Source organism: Dipodomys spectabilis, unplaced genomic scaffold (assembly GCF_019054845.1).
Source record: "Dipodomys spectabilis isolate Male_0828 unplaced genomic scaffold, ASM1905484v1 ptg000147l, whole genome shotgun sequence".
Classification (NCBI taxonomy): domain Eukaryota; kingdom Metazoa; phylum Chordata; class Mammalia; order Rodentia; family Heteromyidae; genus Dipodomys; species Dipodomys spectabilis.
The window spans coordinates 13,521,483-13,539,685 of record NW_024870824.1 but is presented as its reverse complement, the minus strand read 5'-3'; the positions used below and the strand labels follow the sequence as shown (position 1 = coordinate 13,539,685).

The 18,203-nt window shown below is 46.4% G+C and overlaps 1 protein-coding gene across 1 annotated transcript in view; it reads left to right on the top strand.

Moving 5' to 3' along the window:
• The window catches only part of Ppp2r2b (protein phosphatase 2 regulatory subunit Bbeta), a 282,286-nt gene that overhangs the window by 234,702 nt on the left and 29,381 nt on the right, over window positions 1-18,203 (top strand). Inside the window, exon 6 of the mRNA XM_042692063.1 lies at window positions 7,634-7,798. Coding sequence (XP_042547997.1) covers window positions 7,634-7,798 — 165 coding nt within the window. The remainder of the gene's footprint in view (window positions 1-7,633; window positions 7,799-18,203) is intronic.

Below are 18,203 nucleotides of genomic sequence, written 5' to 3'. Positions count from 1 at the left end.
AAGTCTGACACTGTAACTTTTAGGTGCTCTCCCAATCATGCCCAGGGTTTCAAACCAGTTCTGTGTTTCACATGGCATCAAGGGGCTCTATGCCTATCCCTCAGATTGAGCATAGCAGTTGGCAAATATTCCATGGGTATTTATACGTTGGATTTGGTGAAGCTCTTCAGAAATGAATGCTCCTTGGAGTCCTTTTTTCAAGACCTCCCCTATCCTTTCAGCTGACAAAACGTGGGTGCTTAATGCCCAAAGATTAAAATTAGACATTGAGAGAGAAAAAAAAAATCTCAAAATAATTCCTGTCCCCCAAAAGGGAATGCAGTCCTAATGCTTAGCATTCAAGGCCAAGCTAGCGTGATTTTCTACCCTCACAACTGGCAGGCTGACCGCGGGATATGAGAAGCCTCAGCTAGCTTTGAACTGGAGTGGCAGTGCTCTGGGTTCCACTGTGCAACTTGGCCAGTCTACCATTCAGCCTGCAGAAAGGGATTCTCCTTGTCCTCCCTTCCTTGACTAACTTATGACGGCTTGAAGCAGGGCCAGCTTGCACAGTCAGCACCATCAGTAGCAAAAAACACCGCCAGTAAGGATGTTCAAGACCCATACCACCAATGCATATAAGAGACCTGGGGGCTTATATCACAAAACAGGATGCAAAAAGAAAATTTATTTCACACAGGATTTTTTTCTCAGTGCTTTTGATCATTAAAATCTTTATAAAAACCATTGATAGGGTTCTATTCATTTAAAGACAAGAAATTGAAACCTAGAGACAAGCTGACTTTCAGCTAAGCAACAACAAAATAAACACTGAGCTTCCATCATCTAAATCCATTTTGTTGTAGTAGTAATATCTAGCACAATATTATCCTGAACTTTACCCATCGGAATTCTCGCCTGTCAATTCTCTCACAATACTAAGGCAGGAATACTATATATTTTTTGTATTGGGGTTTGAACTCAGGGCCTCATATTTGCATAGGGCTGGTGCGCTACCACTTGAACCATGTGTCTAGTCCAGATTTTTGCTGGTCAATTGGAGATAGTATAACAAATATTTCTGCTCTAGTTGGCTTTAAGCCATGTTCCTCTGTACTTCTGTCTACAAAGTCATTAGTGTTTCAGATGCGAACCCACAGCACCCAGTGAAAACAACTATTTTTTAAATGTTTTTATTGTGAAAATACTGTACAGAGGAGTTACAATCACATGAGCAAAGTAATGTGTACATTTATGATCAAGGATTGTTGCCTCCTCCTTTGTTTTGTTTTTCCCCTACCATCCCTTCCCTCCCACCTCCACAACTACACTCCCCCTACCCTAAATTGTAAAGTTTGTTTTTCGACATAACATCTTGTACATCTCATTGTTGCAATGGGTCCACCTGTATCCCTATTTAAACAATTTGTTTTTTCCCTTCCACTCCCCCAAATTATACCAACATCAAATACAGTGAAAACAGGGCTTATACCATGGGGGAGGGACATACAAAGCAACAAAAACCTGATGTGGTACCTTATGAATACTCTAGAAACAATAGCAAGAAAGAAAAAACCACTTGTGTCCTTATCGCTTAACATCATCTTATCTGACCTTTTCTGCTTGTCTCAGACATATACTAGTTATTGCAAATAAGGGAAACCATGGGACCTATGTTTCTTTGGGCCTGGCTTACTTCACTTAATATAATTGAAAACAACTATTTTTTAAAGTTATTATTTCTTTGCCTAATAATGTGTGTTCACTGTAAATATTTTAGAAAAAGGAAAGTGATCAATAATCTCACTACTGATTTTTACTGAATATGCATTGTGTTAATGTCATCATTTCAACAATGCTAGCTTATTCAATTACACAGAGTTAGAATAAGAGAAAAAGAAAAGAGGAGAGAGAGAGAGAGAGAGGAACAAAAGCCAGAAAAGAAAAGAAAGAATCAAACTCTTGGTCTCCCCAGGAACCTTTCTCCTATTCAGTTTAGGACACAAACACATACTACACAGACACACAGACTTCCCCTCTGTCTCTACTTTTTGTATTTGGTTGTTATCTCTGTCTAAGATGCTACATAGTCTATTTACTTACATCATTTGTTGACCAGAGTCCCCTAACATAAAGAATCTATAGGAACAGGGGGATAAGGGTGTGCTTTGGTTACTGCTGCATTCCTTGCATCTGGAAGATTATTAGTCCATTTTTTGGGAGCATCTGTAGAGTATGGGAACAGATAGATGAAGTTAATGTAACCCCGCTAATAAGGGAAAACCTACATGCTAACTTTAAAATTGAATCTCCTTCGAAGATACAGCTGTATTTCCTTCCTTTAGCTTCTCTTAGTCAACCCATTTTTAAGTGTTGCTATTATCAGACTACAGTATATATTTTGTGCCTAACTTTCATCACCTAAAATATCATAAACATAAAAAGTTCTTTAAGCCATCCTAAAACACTACAACTGCATTCAAAACAAGGTGGAGATGGCACTAATTGAAAAGAAACATATTCATAGTCCTACCTTGATAGAGATATCAATAATATTTCATGTCCTTTTTTAGCTCAACATTTTCCAAGTATAAGTCTAAAATGAACTGTTAGAATTTTGAATCCAGTGGGTTTAATAGCCTTAGAACTTTCTCTGCCAAAAAAAAAAAAAATGAGTAAGCTCAGAACCAGTGGCTCACGCCTATAATCCTGGCTATTCAGGAGGCTGAGTTCTGAGGCTCATGGTTTAGAGACAGCCAAGACCAAGTCTATGAGACCTTTATCTCCAATTAACTAGCAAAAAGCCAGAAGTGGAGCTGTGGCTCAAGTGGTGGTAGAGCACTAGCCTTGATCAAAAAAAGCTCAGGGATAGCACCCAGGCCCTGAATTCAAACTCCAGGACTAGCACAAGAAAAAAAATTTTAATGAGATAAATAAAACTTAAGTACTTCCTAAATTAGTAAGTGCTAGAAGTTGACTTTGTGTGTCAAGAGCTTGGATTGTCTACAGTTGGATTAGGTAGATGATTTTTATTTTCTGGTCCTAGGGTTTGAACTCAGGGCCTGGGCACTGTCCCTGAACTTCTTTATACTCAAGCTAGCACTCTACCACTTGAGCCACAGCACCACTTCCAGCTTTTTCTAAGTAGTTTATTAGAGATAAGAATTTCACAGACTTTCCTGCTGGGGCTGGCTTTGAACCACAATCCTCAGATCTCAGCCTCCTGAGTGGCTAGGGTTATAGGCGTGAGCCACTGGCTTAGGGAGATGATTTTTAAACAGCTTCACCGTCCCTTACCTCCTGCCCTGATCTGTTCCCTTCCCTCACCCCACTGCTGACATAATTCATGGCTCTGGCTTCTTATTTGTTTGAAGCAGATCCCTGCAGGGATGACCTCTCAGTGTCTTCAATTATTATTTTAAATGATGCCTGAGGCTAGTGCCTGGCACAGTAGTCCCTTCACCTTCCCACCTCTGGCTTCCAAGCCTGGGAGCTCAGCTGCCAAACTGCCTGTAACCCCTCCTGTCCTCAGAGAGGCCCCCCCCAGAGTCCCAGCAGAGCTCCAGATTAACCCCTTTTGTTAGCAGAGGTAATTTGCCTGGGTTTAGCATTTATAAGAATGCCTTAAGCAGTTAGGGTCAGAGAGAACAGATCTGTCAAGCCCCAGGGTTAACTTAATAGCAATCTGTTGGATGTCTAGATTGTATATTAGCTGGGGGTGGGGGGGGGGGGCGGTTAGGGCAGGGGAGGGAGTCAGTGTTATCTTTTGCTTTTGCACTTTAGTTCTTTGGGGCAATGGGAGAGTAGTTTCGATTGAGAGTTCTAAAGGATAAGGTAGAGAAAATTGACTGTCAAAAAGCATCTTCCATTTTCCAGATAATACAGGGAGGCATGCACTGCTCATCACCTTTTTCCATCCTTTCTAACCCACAGGGGAGACTGTATATGCTAAAATGCTTTTAAAAAAAAACAGCCTGAGGAAATGTCTTGACTTTTTAGGAAATGCAGTGAACTTTTCTCCCTTCTTCCCTATATACCACTGACAACTAGACTCTCTCCTGCATGTTTCATGAACTCAGCAAGTCCTGTATTAGAAAACAAGTCAAGAAACCCCTCACCAGGTTTTTGTCCCAACTTCTAGCTCAAAAACAAAATCCATTCAGCTGGATACCACTGGCTCATGCCTATAATCGTAGCTACTCAGGAGGCTGAGCTTTAAGGAAAGTCCATGAGACTCTTTATTTCCAATTTACCAGGAAAATGTCAGAAGTGGAACTGAGGCTAGAGTGCCAGCCTTGAGTGGATAAAAACTAAGGGATAGCTCCTAGGCCCTGAATTCAAGCCCCTGCTTTGGCAAAAATGAAGAAAAAAGAAAAAAAATCTTTCTAGGACATAAAAATTCTGGTTGTAGAAAACATCACCGAAGTGATGGGTGAGTTAGGGCTCAGACCTAAAGCACAGGAGACAAATTTACAGGAGACAAATTTCCCTCTTGGATTGGCCAGACCTCCCTCCTTTCACACTCAGAAAGATTGGTTCAGTGGGGCTGTACCTCTCAAGAGGAGGAAACAGCGGCACTGAGCAGAATCTATGAGCATCCCCTTACCCTCCCGGCCCCGGGAAAGTGTCCTTGATGCAGGCAATGTGCCTGCCACTTTGTTTTCACATGTTCTGACTGCAGGGCTTTATTTTTAGGTGGGGAAAAAATAGCTGTGGCTGTAGCACCTCCCCCTCCCACCCAGCAAAGATGTCTTCCAGTTCAGCTTGTTTTTCTGAGCTATCCTGGTAGAGGTTGAGAAAGCTGACACCAGATTTTCTTCCCCTATTTTGGGAAATGAGAAACCAGCTCGCTGGCACCCGTAGGACATCAAGACTTTGTGGAGGGTGATGAAATCTGACAATCGCTGAACACTGAGTTCTGCATACCCCTCACCCCCCACCCCTCACCCCATGCTGTGGCTGCAGAGCCCAAGGCCCAGATCAGCAGCTGGGAAGGACCACAGAGCCTCAGCCTGCAGACTCCCGAGCAGCCAGAAGTACTCCTGGGTGTGTACTAACTACACTCTTGTTCGTAACTCTGACAGAAGTGAAGCTGGAAGGTGGTATTTTTGTGAATCCAAGAATCCACATGCCCTAGAGACCCAAGTCAGATTTGTATCTGGGTTTGTTAGGGAAGGTTGTACCAAGATGTAATGTTAGCTTGGTCTTAAAACTAATTTTAGAAAGAACCCAACAGGATAATTGAAGGGGAAGTAGGCACAGCCAAGTACAAAGCCATTGTTGTAACAAATTGCATGTTGGACTAGCTCTAGCAGGAGCATAGGTGATGTTTTATAGGAGGTGGCTAGTAGAACTAAGAATATCAGTGTGTTTGGCCCCAACTCACATCTGAAGCAGGGATTGTGCTTAATGAAGAGCATCTGTAGGATAGTCGGTGACAATTATTGCTTATTGATTCAATGCATTGCTTTGCATAGACATTTGCATTTTAATTGTTACACATTTGTTTTCATGTAGATAATTAAATGTAACTAGCTCGTGATATTATGAACATTGGGTTCTTGCTTCGATGAGACTAAGTTGAGAAAAACAAAGCAAGCCAACTTAAAGATAATTTGAAGACAATCATATAAGTTTAAAAAAAAAAAAAAAAAGGCTGCTGGGTGCAAAAGCTGAAGCCTGTAATCCTAACTACTTGGGAGATGGAAATGAGGTTTACAGTTCAAAGCCAGCTTGTGCATAAAAGTTCAAGGGACTCCATCTCACTCAATGGCTGAGCACAGATGCCCACCTTTTATCCCAGATTATAGAGGAAGCACAAAGGCTGGGTTTAGTGGCACAGGCCCATCATCCCCAAAGCACAAGTAGAAGAATTGCAGCCCAGGCTAACTTGGACATAAAACAAGACCTTCCCTTAAAAATAACAAATGCAAAAAGGGTTGGGGGTATGGTTCAAGTGGTAGAGCACCTGCCTACCAGTTGTATGGCCACGAATTCAAAAATAAAGAAAAACCTACTCAGGGCTACCGAGCTGAGGCTAAAATTACAAAGAGGGCCACTGTGGTCAAAGTTACTGTGGAAAACATCCACATCACAGAGTGTGATTCCTTTTAGAAAGGTGTTGGGTCCAAACTTCTGCCCCAGCCAGGTGGCTTGTAGGTTCTTGTTAGGGGTATGAAAGGATCCCAGCAGACTCGTTTCTTCATTGATGCCAGATACTTCACAGAGGGTATTCACCCCCACTGAATCACCTTCACAGACACAAAGCTAAGAGTTCCATTCTTATCTAAGGATGTGTCCTTAAAAAAAATAGATGTACAGACTTTTAACTCCTGTTTCCTGCATGGGGAGCAGGAAACAGCTTTTCTCCTTTTTCATCTCTCTCTACTTCATCTTGTTTACTAGAATAAATCCTTTCTAACATACACACACAAAAAATAGAGGTATAATCTTGATCAGAGAGGAAAATACTGAAGAAAAACATGATACAACTAAGAGCGTGTTAGCTTTATGGAAGTACACTCCATAGGAACCTAGGTCTCTCCAGCCACATGTAAGTGGCCTTGTTTCTGATACTTAAACTCCCACCAGACCATCAAAGAAAAATCACAGCTCGTGGAGACAAGAGGGCCTGTACATCCAATTCTGCATGGTTATGAAACAGCCCCAGGTTTTTGCACCAGGAGTGAAATCTAAATGTTGTCACTCACCAGCCATCTGTTTTGAGGCAGGTTATTTCGTGAGTCCATTTCCACCTCCACAAATGGCTGTCAAGAAAGTATTGCTTATACAAATTGTCATGAGAAGTACAAGATATGCTTTGCCAGGGAATGCCCTATACTAAGTGCTCAATAAACAGTGGCAGCCATTGTTGTCACTATCACTATATTATTAAGCGAGGTCGTGGAGGCTTTCATGGAAAAGATTTGCCATCTGCTATAGAGATTGTTTGCCAATCTAGGAGTCTAGGTGACATTCAAACAAAGTGAATCATTCGATTGGAATAGAACTAGTCCTTTACTATCAGGAAACAGGCAGCAAAAAGTATTTATAACATGCCTGGCACAAATTATGCCTGTCATCCTAGCTACTCAGGAAGCTAAGATCTGAGGATTGCAGTTCAAAGCCTGCCCAGGCAAGCAAGTCCATTGAAACTTTTACCCCCAATTAACCACCAAAAGGCCAGAAGTGAAACTGTGGTTCAAGTGGTAGTGTGCTGATCTTGAGCAAAAAAAAAGCTCAAGGACAGCTCAGGGTTCAGGTCCTGGGTTCAAGACCTAGTGCCAGCACATGCATACACTCATAGCAAGGCTTTGCAGGTTGGCCTATTTTATTTAGCATGACAGTGTGAGCAGATGACATTAATCTTGCATCCATGTCTTCTACAAGTCTGAAAGGCCTGAACCATGATAAGGAGTCAGGAGACCTGAGTTCCAATGCAACCTCTGACTACTCAGGAACTGTGGTCCGTTAGGGTCCCTGAGCCTTATGTCTTTGAAACCGGAAACATTTTCCTGCAGTCAGGGTTGCCAAGAAGCCCATCCCGTGTGTGTCCAAAGCTGCCCTGCTCCACTCCCAGCGTGGGTGCTGTAGCTTACCCTCCCATTCCTCCCTGCCCATTCCTCCCATTCCCTCCTTGACTCGCCTGTGCCAGACATCGTGGACATCAAGCCGGCCAACATGGAGGAGCTCACAGAGGTGATCACGGCGGCTGAGTTTCACCCGCACCACTGCAACACCTTCGTGTACAGCAGCAGCAAAGGGACAATCCGACTGTGCGACATGCGGGCGTCGGCCCTGTGTGACAGGCACACCAAGTGTGAGTTGCAGAAGGGACGAGGGCTGGGAGAGGGACTGGACTCTGACACGTGGGAGGAGGGGGCCACCAGGCAGGGGTCGGGTCTCACTTGATACATGGTTAACCTGACTCAGAAGTGGGCTGGATGGTCAGCGTTTCCATAGAGACGAAACCCTCCTATTCCATTCCACACCACGCAAGCGCAGAGGTGAGGCCAGTGGGCAGGAGTTTAAACAATCACAATAGCCATCTTGTCAGTTACATGCTGAGATGTCACTCACGCTGTGGCAGGGACGGGACAGTAGTGTTCGGGAACAGCCAGGGAGACTGTGAAAGGGGGGGCCTGGGCCGGAAGGCGGCATGGACCCCAGGAGAGACTATGGTCAAATCTTGGCAGCAGAGTGAACGGGGATTTCAGGGGACAGAGGATTGTACAGCCAAGAACAGCAACTGGGGAAGGAGCTTGTGACTCCTTAGAAAAACCTGGGCTTTGGGAACCAGCACCCTAAAAGTGGTTCTAGTGGGCATTAAAGCCCCCATTGGGCACTTAGCATAGTGCACAACCAGGCTGGTGGCACTCAGGTGGCCCTGGAGGTGTTGAGGGTGCTGAGACAGTAGTGCAGGCTGAGGGCTAGCACCCAGTGCTGGCTGGAAGTGTGGAAGGCAGCCTCAATGCTGTGGGCAACTCCATGGTGTGCAGAAGGACAGGGTTATGTAGCATAGAGTTGTGAGCAAAATAGTGTGGCAGGCAGCAGTGCAGGGTTAGGTGGCACGGAACTGCAGGTGTGACTTTACACCCATGGAGCCATTTGGGACCTTGATACGGGGTGAAGCTGTGTGAGGTTACTTTGTATGGGGCTGGGCTGGGCTGGGGTGCAGATGCCCAGGGTCATGTACCATTATGTGAGGCTATACCTTGTGCAGGTGAATAGGGGTTTCAAAGCATGTGTGGCGCTACACTGGGCTGGCATGGCATGTCCACCAAGTGTGCAGGTATGCGGGAGTCACGCATCTGCAGGTTCATAAGGATAATGAAGCATGTGGGTCTGGGGTGCAGCCATGTAGGACTATGCCATGTGCACCCACCAGAATGCTCAGGTATGGTGAAACTGCGGGTGCCCCCTCACCAGCAGATGCTGATCTGTACTCTAGTCTAGAGCAGAGTCAGAAATGAAGTCTACCTCCCCTTCTAGGATTCAGTTTCCATCCTGTGACGTGTGGATGATCTGAAGGCTCCACCCCGGTGGCTGTAAAGAGGGGAACTTCTGAGTGGCGGGGCGGGGGGGGGGGGGGGGGGGAGGGGAGGGGAGGGGAGGGGAGGGAGGGGAGGATGGGCGTGTGCACAGAGGAGCCTTGCAGTGGTGTGGTTCTCCCCTGCTTCTCCTTTTAGCTGTCATCCCCTTCCAACATCCTTCTTTCGCATCTTCTGTCTTATAGGAAGCAGGTAAGGTAATCCACACAGCCACCTCATGCATTGGTCCTCAGATTAGATGAGATCTGTGTGTTTAAAAATTCAGCTATTTTCTATTCCATTTTTTTCCCATACTTAGCTTACATTGGATCACCCATATTTCAAGTGTTCAAAAGCCAAGAATGGCTAGAGGTTAACCATATTAGGGCCAATTTGGTACATTCTGTTATTGCAGAAAATTCTAGAGGGTTCTGCTGGCTGCAAGAGCACATGGACTGTTCTGTCTTGTTCATATCTGCTTCTCTAGCACCCTTCCCTCTGCCTGGCCAGCCCAGGTGCTTCAGAAATACCGATGTTTTGCTAGAGTTGGTCTTTGAGCAGTATATTTACGTATGCTGACAAGGAGGAAACATTTGATGCAGAAGGATCAGCCTATGCAGAGATACCGAGGCATCAAAAATAACACATTTGTGGAGGTGTTCAGTGACTGGTATGGCTGGTTTGCAGGGAATGACTGTCCATATTCTCTAGGTCATATGGGTATGAATAACTCCACCCCCCCCATTGCATTGTGGGGTCAAATCTGTAAATAGCAACCAAAATAATCAGGGATGTCAAGTGATCTAAACTGGTTTTTAGAGGAAGAGTTTGGACAGCAGGAAGAAGATGGAAGGTGAGTTCTGGCTGCCATAGTAAGGAGAATAAATGTCTGGGGATGATACTGTAGCTTGCCCACAGAGTTCTTTGGGGAAATGAACCCACACTGTGTATCGTGGGTTTGTTAGCAGCAGCCCTGGCCTTGCCCACTGGATGCCCATAGCACAAGCCCAATTGTGACAGCAAAAAAAACAAAAGTGTCCAGACATTGTGACCTATTCCATAGGAATGGTCTAGGCCCAGTCACCCCATATAGAAATCTACATAGGACCTGATCAAGTGAGGAACACAATGAAAGGTTTCAGGCGGTAGGTGCAGAATGAACAGAATTCTGAGGTTAATAATGAGTACCTGGAATCCTGAGAGAGAGAGAATGAGTCAGGCTCAGAGGAAAAGAGGAGGGTTGAGTTGCTGTGGTAGTTTGTGTGATGTTGGTGTGACATTGGTCCTTGAAGATGAGAGTCAGAATATATTCATCCAGCCAGCCATCAAGTACCTACTTCACACCCATCACTGGGGATACTGTACTGAGGGGTTACAAATACATGAGTAAGGTAAGGAGCACATTCCTATCAAGCACTGTTACCCCTTCCTTTGTTTTCCCCTACTATTCCTTCCCTTCTCATCCTTCTTACATGTGTCCATGTCTAACAATCCTAGGCCCAAGCCATAAGCTCCACTGCCATGAAAGAATAGCACAAAGGCAATGCAGCCTCTCTGGTGCCCTGGGCAGGGCTTGTCAATCAGCCAGGGCAGACAGCACATACCTAGCCCATTCCAGCCATCCAAGGGAGGTGCCAATCGTACCACCTAAGATTTTCACTTTGTGTGTGTGCATGCACACATGCAGATGTGCCAGTCCTAAAGTTTGACTTCCGTGTCAAGCTAGTCCCTGAGTGCTAGTCCTAGTGCTCTACCACTTGAGCCACAGCTCCATGTCCAGCTTTTTTTTTAATGGTTAATTGGAAATAATAGTCTCACAGACTTTCCTACCCAGGCTGGCTTTGAACTTTGATCCTCAGATCTCAGCCTCCTTAGTATATAGGAGCCCTGTGTCACCAGCACCCAGCCGTCTTTAACTTTTCCTTTTTCAACAAGTTTAACAAGGATTAGTAGGGATAAACAGGATAAAGTGAGGAGATACAAGACAAAGAGGGAGTTACTCAAAATGGTGGTTCTGGCCATATTTCAAGTCTTACATTTCTGTCTAAAGTTTTATTTGAATTCTGCAGAATATACCCATAAAATGTCTATTTTCGTTTTAATAATCTTCTAAAGCAATGTTCCCCAAAGATGTAACATTGTTCATATATCTTCCTATGCTTCATGGTACACCTCAAATCCTACCCAGCCCTCTTGGACCCCTAAGGATCTGTGCACAGATCTGAGCTTCAGAAGCTCATTTCCAGCTGTGTAAGGGTGGTCTGAGTCACTCAGCTGAGATGAGAGGTGTTTGGAGTTTGGTATTACAAAAGATTTGTGCAGTGTAGTATCGGAAAGCTTTACTTGAGCCTCAATATAAGAGACAACGCATAACAGAATAGCCTGTGACTGTGGAGATCAGAAAAAAGGGGACAGATAAAGAGACATCTGTAGATCCATGTGTGTTACCAGTGATGTTACAGGACGGCTTTGTCCACACATAGAAATGGTGGGTATTGCTGAGTGTCAGGGACAGTGATCCATTTGGCTAACATCAGATGGCCAAAGCCTGACACGTAAGTAGATATTTAGTCAATAGATGAATTTATTCCCCCAAACTGGCACACGTGGCATGCGGGAATGGGGGCACTGGGAGGCTGTAGCGGACAGTGAAGCAGCAGGGTTCAGTTGAGACATGTTGAGTGTGTGGTGACATTAGCGGCCCATGGATTGTGAAGGCAGGACCAGGCTGGAGGTCACTAACCCAGGCATCTGCCAGGGGAGGGCAAGGAGTCCCAGTGTCCTTCCAGCCCAGTGTGCCAGCTACTACATGTAAGGGAGACCCTGGTATTGGGGAATAAACTCACCAAGAAGCTTGATGGCTTTGGAACTCAGGATGACGGAAGGGGATGTCTTTAGGTTTTGGAGCGAGATCAATTTAGAACAGATGCTCTGGGAGCCAGGTGCAGTTAGCTCAGGTCTGTAATCCCAGTGATGCAGGAGACAGAGGTAAGTGAGAAGATTACGATGCTGAGGGGCCCACCCAGGCAAGAAGTTCTAGAGCCCATCTGAAAACTAATAAGCAACAAGGGCTAGGGAGTGATTTGAGTGGTGCTTGCCTCGTACACATGAGGCCCTGAGTTCAAAATCATAGTAACACACACACACACACACACACACACACACACACATGATGGTTTGGGACCAGAGCTCAGCCCTGATGCTCGGTGCCTGTGTGTTACCTGGCAAGTAATTTAGCCTCTGAGCTCCAGGTTCCTCCTGTGAAAACGGAAGGATTAAGGGCAATGTCACAGGGCTGTCAGCCATGGAAGCCCCATCCCACCCTACTGGACACACAGAGTCAGTGCACAGTTATCACAGCTCTTCTTCCTGAGTCCCTCTGTTCCCAGCCTGCAGCTCAAAGTCGCTCAGATATGGGAGGTGCCATTCATTTTTCGTTTCATTTCTTAATATTCATTGAGCACATATATGACATATAACAGGCACTCTGTTAGACTCTGGAACACCTTGATGAGCAAAAAGCAGATATAGTTTCCTCTCTGTTAGAACTTAGGTGTTGGGATTCTCCAAACAAGACCAAGTTGTAAGGGGGGGGGGAGGGTTAGAGTTAGGGGTTAGGGTATTACAAGAAATTGACCTAGATAGTGATTATGAAAGACATCAGGATGAAGGCCCAGGAGAGCCAACATCCCAGTCCAGGTCCAAGGGAGCCAAGCAAGTGCCCCAGCAGTAAGGCAGCCATGGAGAGAGGAAGTCCCTTCCACTCAGTAGGGCCAGCCTCTCTCTACTCAGGCCTTCAACTGATTGGATGAGGCCCAACTGCATGATGGAAGGCAGTGTACTGTATTCATTTCAACATTAAACTCGTCTAAAAATACCCATAGTGACCATCTGGCCAAATATCTGGTCACCCCATGACCCAGTCAAGTTAACCTATGAAATGATCACTTTGTAGAGAAAGACCTGCTAACTAGAGAATCACATAAAGCTATGCACCTATCATAAGTGATGTGAGACAGGCCTGTGGTGCTGCATGGGTGTGGAGGTGTGAACAGGACCTCACAAGGCAATGACTGTTGATCTGAGATGTAAAGACTCAGAAGTAGGAAGAGGGAACATACACACACACACACACACACACACACACACACACACACACACACACACACGAACACAGGTGCGCATGCACATGCACACAGACCCTCAGGGCCTGCTCCTCCCTCCAGCTTGAGCCCCATACAGCCCTGGGGGGAATCCCTAGAGTAGTCCAGGAGTTAGCAAGTGGCCTGCAGGGCTCTGCCCAGCCCTGCCCGCCCCCACACCCCAAAGCAGCAGCAGCAGCAGCAGCAGCAGCAGCTGAGGTCTCCATTGCCAGCTATCAGCAGGCTAATCTAATTACGCAGCAGACAGAATTCGTTTTCCTGACTCGTCCAAAGCGCTGACCTTCTTGGGTGCAAAGCTCTCTTTGTTGAGCTGTTCCTGCAGCCCCAGCTCCTGCCGGCTGGGAAAACAAGTTCAGTATGACCTCTCGCCTGACATTTCATATTGATTTTCTCCATGCTCCTCACACGCCAGCCTGCAGCAGAGCCCGGTGCAGCCGAGGTGGGCGCTGGCACCGAGACGGTTCATCAGAGTTCAAAATGAAAAGCAACATTGGCTTTGGGAGATGAGCTCCGAGGAGGGTATTTAATAACCGTCGGCATTTAATCAGAATGCAGACGAAGAGCGTGTGATCGGAGCTGCATATATTAATTTCCATATGTCCCTCGCGCTGCACGCTCAGCAGGGGCTGGGAGGGGCGATTCCTCCTCTCCGTTCTCATGTTTTTTTCTGCTGCTCTGGGTGGTAGCAACAAGGGCTTTCTGTGGTGTGAGATGCCTGAAACAAGGGGGTGCTGAGGGCAGCAGGCTCGGCTCAGGGCTCAGGTCAAGAAACTAGCCAGCCATGGTGAACATGAACCTGAAAAATGAAATAGGGCTTAAATCTGAATTCCTTTCCCCCCCCCCCCATCGCCCCACATTGGCTTCGGCCCACCTATCTACCCTCAGCTCCCAGGCACCTCGACACACTGGCCTGCTTGCTGGGCCTTCAGAACTCTTAGTTATTTCCTGACTCAGGGCCTTTGCACAGGCTCTTCCTGTGCCAGGAAGGCTTTTACACTGCAGCCACCACTTGGCATAGTGCCTAACATGGAAGGGACTGGATGTCCATGGTTCAAAAGGCAGCAAGGTAGCCCAAGACAGGAGGTACCTATTCGTCTATCAAGAATGGTGTTAGCAGTATTGCAAAATAAGGGGCTTAAACGAGAAGTCTCCAGTGTCTCAGAGTTCTTGATGAGGCGCGGGTCTCTACATGGCAAGGGTGGAAAGATGGTGGAGGTGGGCACACAGTGTGGCTCTTAAAGGATTGTTGAGCCTCTGTGCTGGAGTCCTTTGGTCCTCTGCTTCCTCTGGCTTTAGGACAATGCCACCTGTGTGCTTTCCATGGTGCTGAAAGTTTTCATTTGAATGGAGGGGATTTTCATTGATGTCAGAGGCCATAAGGAACCTGTTCCCTCCTCAAAAGTCACCCTCCTGGTTGTGGGGGTGGGGGCAAGAGTCTTAATAAGTAGAATTTGTTTTAACAGCATAAAGGAAAGTGGTTAGATTACCAAACAGGACTGAAAATAGACAACAGAGGTTCCTTACAGGGTCCCACAGACTGGACTTCTAAGGGCTTGTGGGCACAGTAATGATGGATGTTGCTTAGGCTCTGCGGTAAAGCAAACACAGCAATGTGAAGTCCAGCGTGCACACAAGGACCAGCAGGAACTATGTGACCAGGGCCATGGCAGAAACTCGGCAGCTTCTCTGCTCTGCAGACTTGCTTTGCTGGCTCGTTTGCACAAAGATGGTGGGTACCAGGAGGACCCAGCAGGGCCTCTGCTCCAGAGCAAACCCAATCCAAGAGTACTGTACTCTCTGCAGTCCCTGACATGTGGAGCCCCACATGCTGTTCCCAGCATGCCCAGGCCAGGCATTTTTTTCTCTTTTTTTCTTTGCTTTATCTTTTTCCATGCACTGAACTAGACTGATGGTTGTGAGTAAGGGCACTCTGACTGGGCCAAAGGCAGGGGAAGAAATGAGGTGGAGCCCCCTCAGTTTAGACACCCATACAAAAGGCTCTTGGTGAATAGATCTTGCAGGTGCCTGTGAGGATTCAGTGTAGGAAGTCAGATGGGGTACCAGGTTGGTTGGGATTGTGTTACTGCCTCACCTCTCTACCATGAGCGTCTTCTAAGAACAACAGAAGAGATAGCAGTAGTGGTGGAGGTAGGGATGTCGCTACAGGTTGCAGGGAAATCCTGATATTTAAGAATGCCCAGGTAGCAAGCCCAGGAAATGTCTGAGCTCATTCCATCCCCATGCCAGTGCTAGGAGGGATATGATGAGCAAGACAGGCCGTGAGGAAAGGAAACAATGACACACTGACGGCCACCTGGGAGTGAGTGACAAGGCCAGGGTTTGATCCAAACCTGTTAGCTTCACAAAATGCTGGGACTCACCCTCGGTAAGGATTTGTTCAGCATCGGCCGGCTCCAGCCTTCAAGGGGCTGATTCACGAAGGGAGTGATGAGAATAAATGTATTCACGCGAACCAGGTAAAAATTTCCAGCAGTGACTAAACTGCAACAGAAAGCCAATGAGGTTCAGAGAATGCCAGCGGTGCAACTGTTTTCATGCGGTGGAGTTGGAGAAAACCTTGGGACTGGGAGCCGTGTTGTCAGAGAAATCCAGAGAACAGGCATCGGGTAGGAAGATCCTTACCCGAGAATGACCTGGCGTATTTCAAACTTCAAGCACAGGGCAGTGGATGGAGATGAGGAGGCTGAGGCAGTGCAGAAAGGGAGACCAAAAGAGGACCGTATCATGCGAAGCTAGTGGGCCAGGGCAGTGCATGTGGGCTTTGTTGCTAAGTGAAATGGGAAGGCAGGAGTCAGCTGTGCAGAGGGAGTAAATACAGGCCTACGCTGTGTGAGGACAAGGGGGCCAGTTACAATGCTGCCAGCAATCTCATGGCCTAGTGACACACAGTTGTCGCCATTTGGAGGTCACCAAGATGTGTGCACAGTGAGATCCCCCAGCCATGAGCTTCCCAGAACATTTCTCCATCATGAAGAGCTGCTCTACTCTGTTTATGGTTTTTTAAAGGAGCCAGCAAGGCAACTGGGTGCAGTAGCTCTTATAATTCCAGCTGCTCAGGAAGCTGAGGATCACAGTTTAAGACCACCTTGGATAAAATGTTAAGCAAGATCCCCAGTTTACCCAATGAGAGGGGCGTGGTGGCACACACTTGTCTTTCCAGCTATGCAGGAATCATTATTAAGTTAGGATTATGGTCCAAGCCAACCCGAGTAAAAACAAGCCAAAATATAACATCAAAATTAAAATAATAAGAGCTTAAGACCATGGCTCAAGTGGCAGAAAACATCTGCTTCGCAAACACTAGGCCATGAGTTCAAATCCAAGCCCCACCCAAAATGGGGCTCATGAGGCAGCAACGATTATGGGCAGGCATAGTGGCATTACAGGCATTACATGCCTGTAATTGGACTAGCTATTCAAGAGGCAGAGGTAGAAGATTGTGGGTAGAGGCCAGCTGGGGCATAGTTAACGTGAGACTGTATCTGGAAAGTGAAAAGCAAAAAGCCTGGAGGTTCAAGAGGCCCAGCAAGCATGAGACCCTGACTTCAATCCCCAATACTGGGGAAAACCAGGAGCAGCAAGCCTGGAAGTGGAGTGCAGCAGTTAGAAGCCTCCTGTATAGTCTAGAAAAATAATTGGCGGAGACTCTGACCCAGGAGGGGTAATGACACGTTAAGCAGGAGGATTCCAGTTCATGTTGGAGGCCAGGACTCACTGAGAGACTGCAAAGGGATTCCAATGGAGCCCATGGTGGTCACACAGAAGGAGGTGGCTAGGAAGAGAAATCAAGCATGCTCCTTCAGATATGCCTGGATTGACATGCCTGTGTTCTATCCAGTGGATCCGACTGTCTGCCAGTCAGATTCATGAAACGAAGTCAGGGAAGAAGTCTGGGCTGCAGGTATACATATAGGAGTCGTGAGTATGTCATGATTTTAAAAGCTGTGGATCTGGATAATGCTGCTTAACAGAAGGTGCGGTTAGAGAAGAGCAATGACTGAAGCAGAGGGCACACCAACCTTTGCAGAGAATGGGCTCGTAAGGTGTAAGAGAAAAATACCTCTGTAGAAGCCAGCAGAGAACAATGAGATAGAAAGATACTAGAATCAATGATGTCAAGTGAGGCCAAGACAGATAAACATGAGAGTCACCATGGGCTTTTGGACTTGAGCATTCATTAGACCATTCACAATGAGTGAATGCACAGCCTAGCACAGTGCAGGTCCCAGCGCACATCTACTGGAGGGAAGCAATCCCATGGTAACACTACCGTGAAGACAAGGTGCATCATCACTGCACTGTGATCTGGATGAGCTTGCCTCTCCTTCCTGCCTGTCTCTCCACCTCCCATCCTGTTAGCAATTGACTTGTCCTGGGAATTGCAGAAGATGAAGCTGGTCAGGCAGGGTGTTCATAGCCAAGGGGAAGGGTGAGGGGGTCCTCTTTGGCAGCACCAATCTCCAGGTACAGCTCTGTCAGCAAGTCTGCTGTAGGTAATGTGCTGCCTCTCTTTGCATCCAGCCTCTTCTAGACTGGTAAGAATGTACTCCAAGGCAGCTTTCCTGCCTGGAGCATTCAGCATTAACCCTAGGATGTAGATGTGTCTGTTAGGGACCTGGTACCTTTGCATGTTGAGAAGAAAAGGTGTCTATGCTTTAGGCTTTAAAAGCTGAGATGCTTCAGTGAATGGTTTGAAGCAGGCCTGAGTTACCATGAGTACAGGGGAAAAATCTAATGCCCAACCTAACCAGGCGTAGCTTGTGGCACAAGCCAGAGGATGGTTCTTTTACTAGTGTCAATTTGCTGTACGAGGAGGTTCATTTTGATGTATCCATATAGGCATACAATGTCTCTGGTGAATCTTTATGAATGCTTTATATCATTAAATTCTTACACACACCCATGAAGATTAGTATTAGCACCTCCAATTTTACAGATCAGACACAGAGAGGGACGGAAACTTACCCCAGATCATAGTGCAGGAGGGAATAGTCAAACCCATGTCCATCTG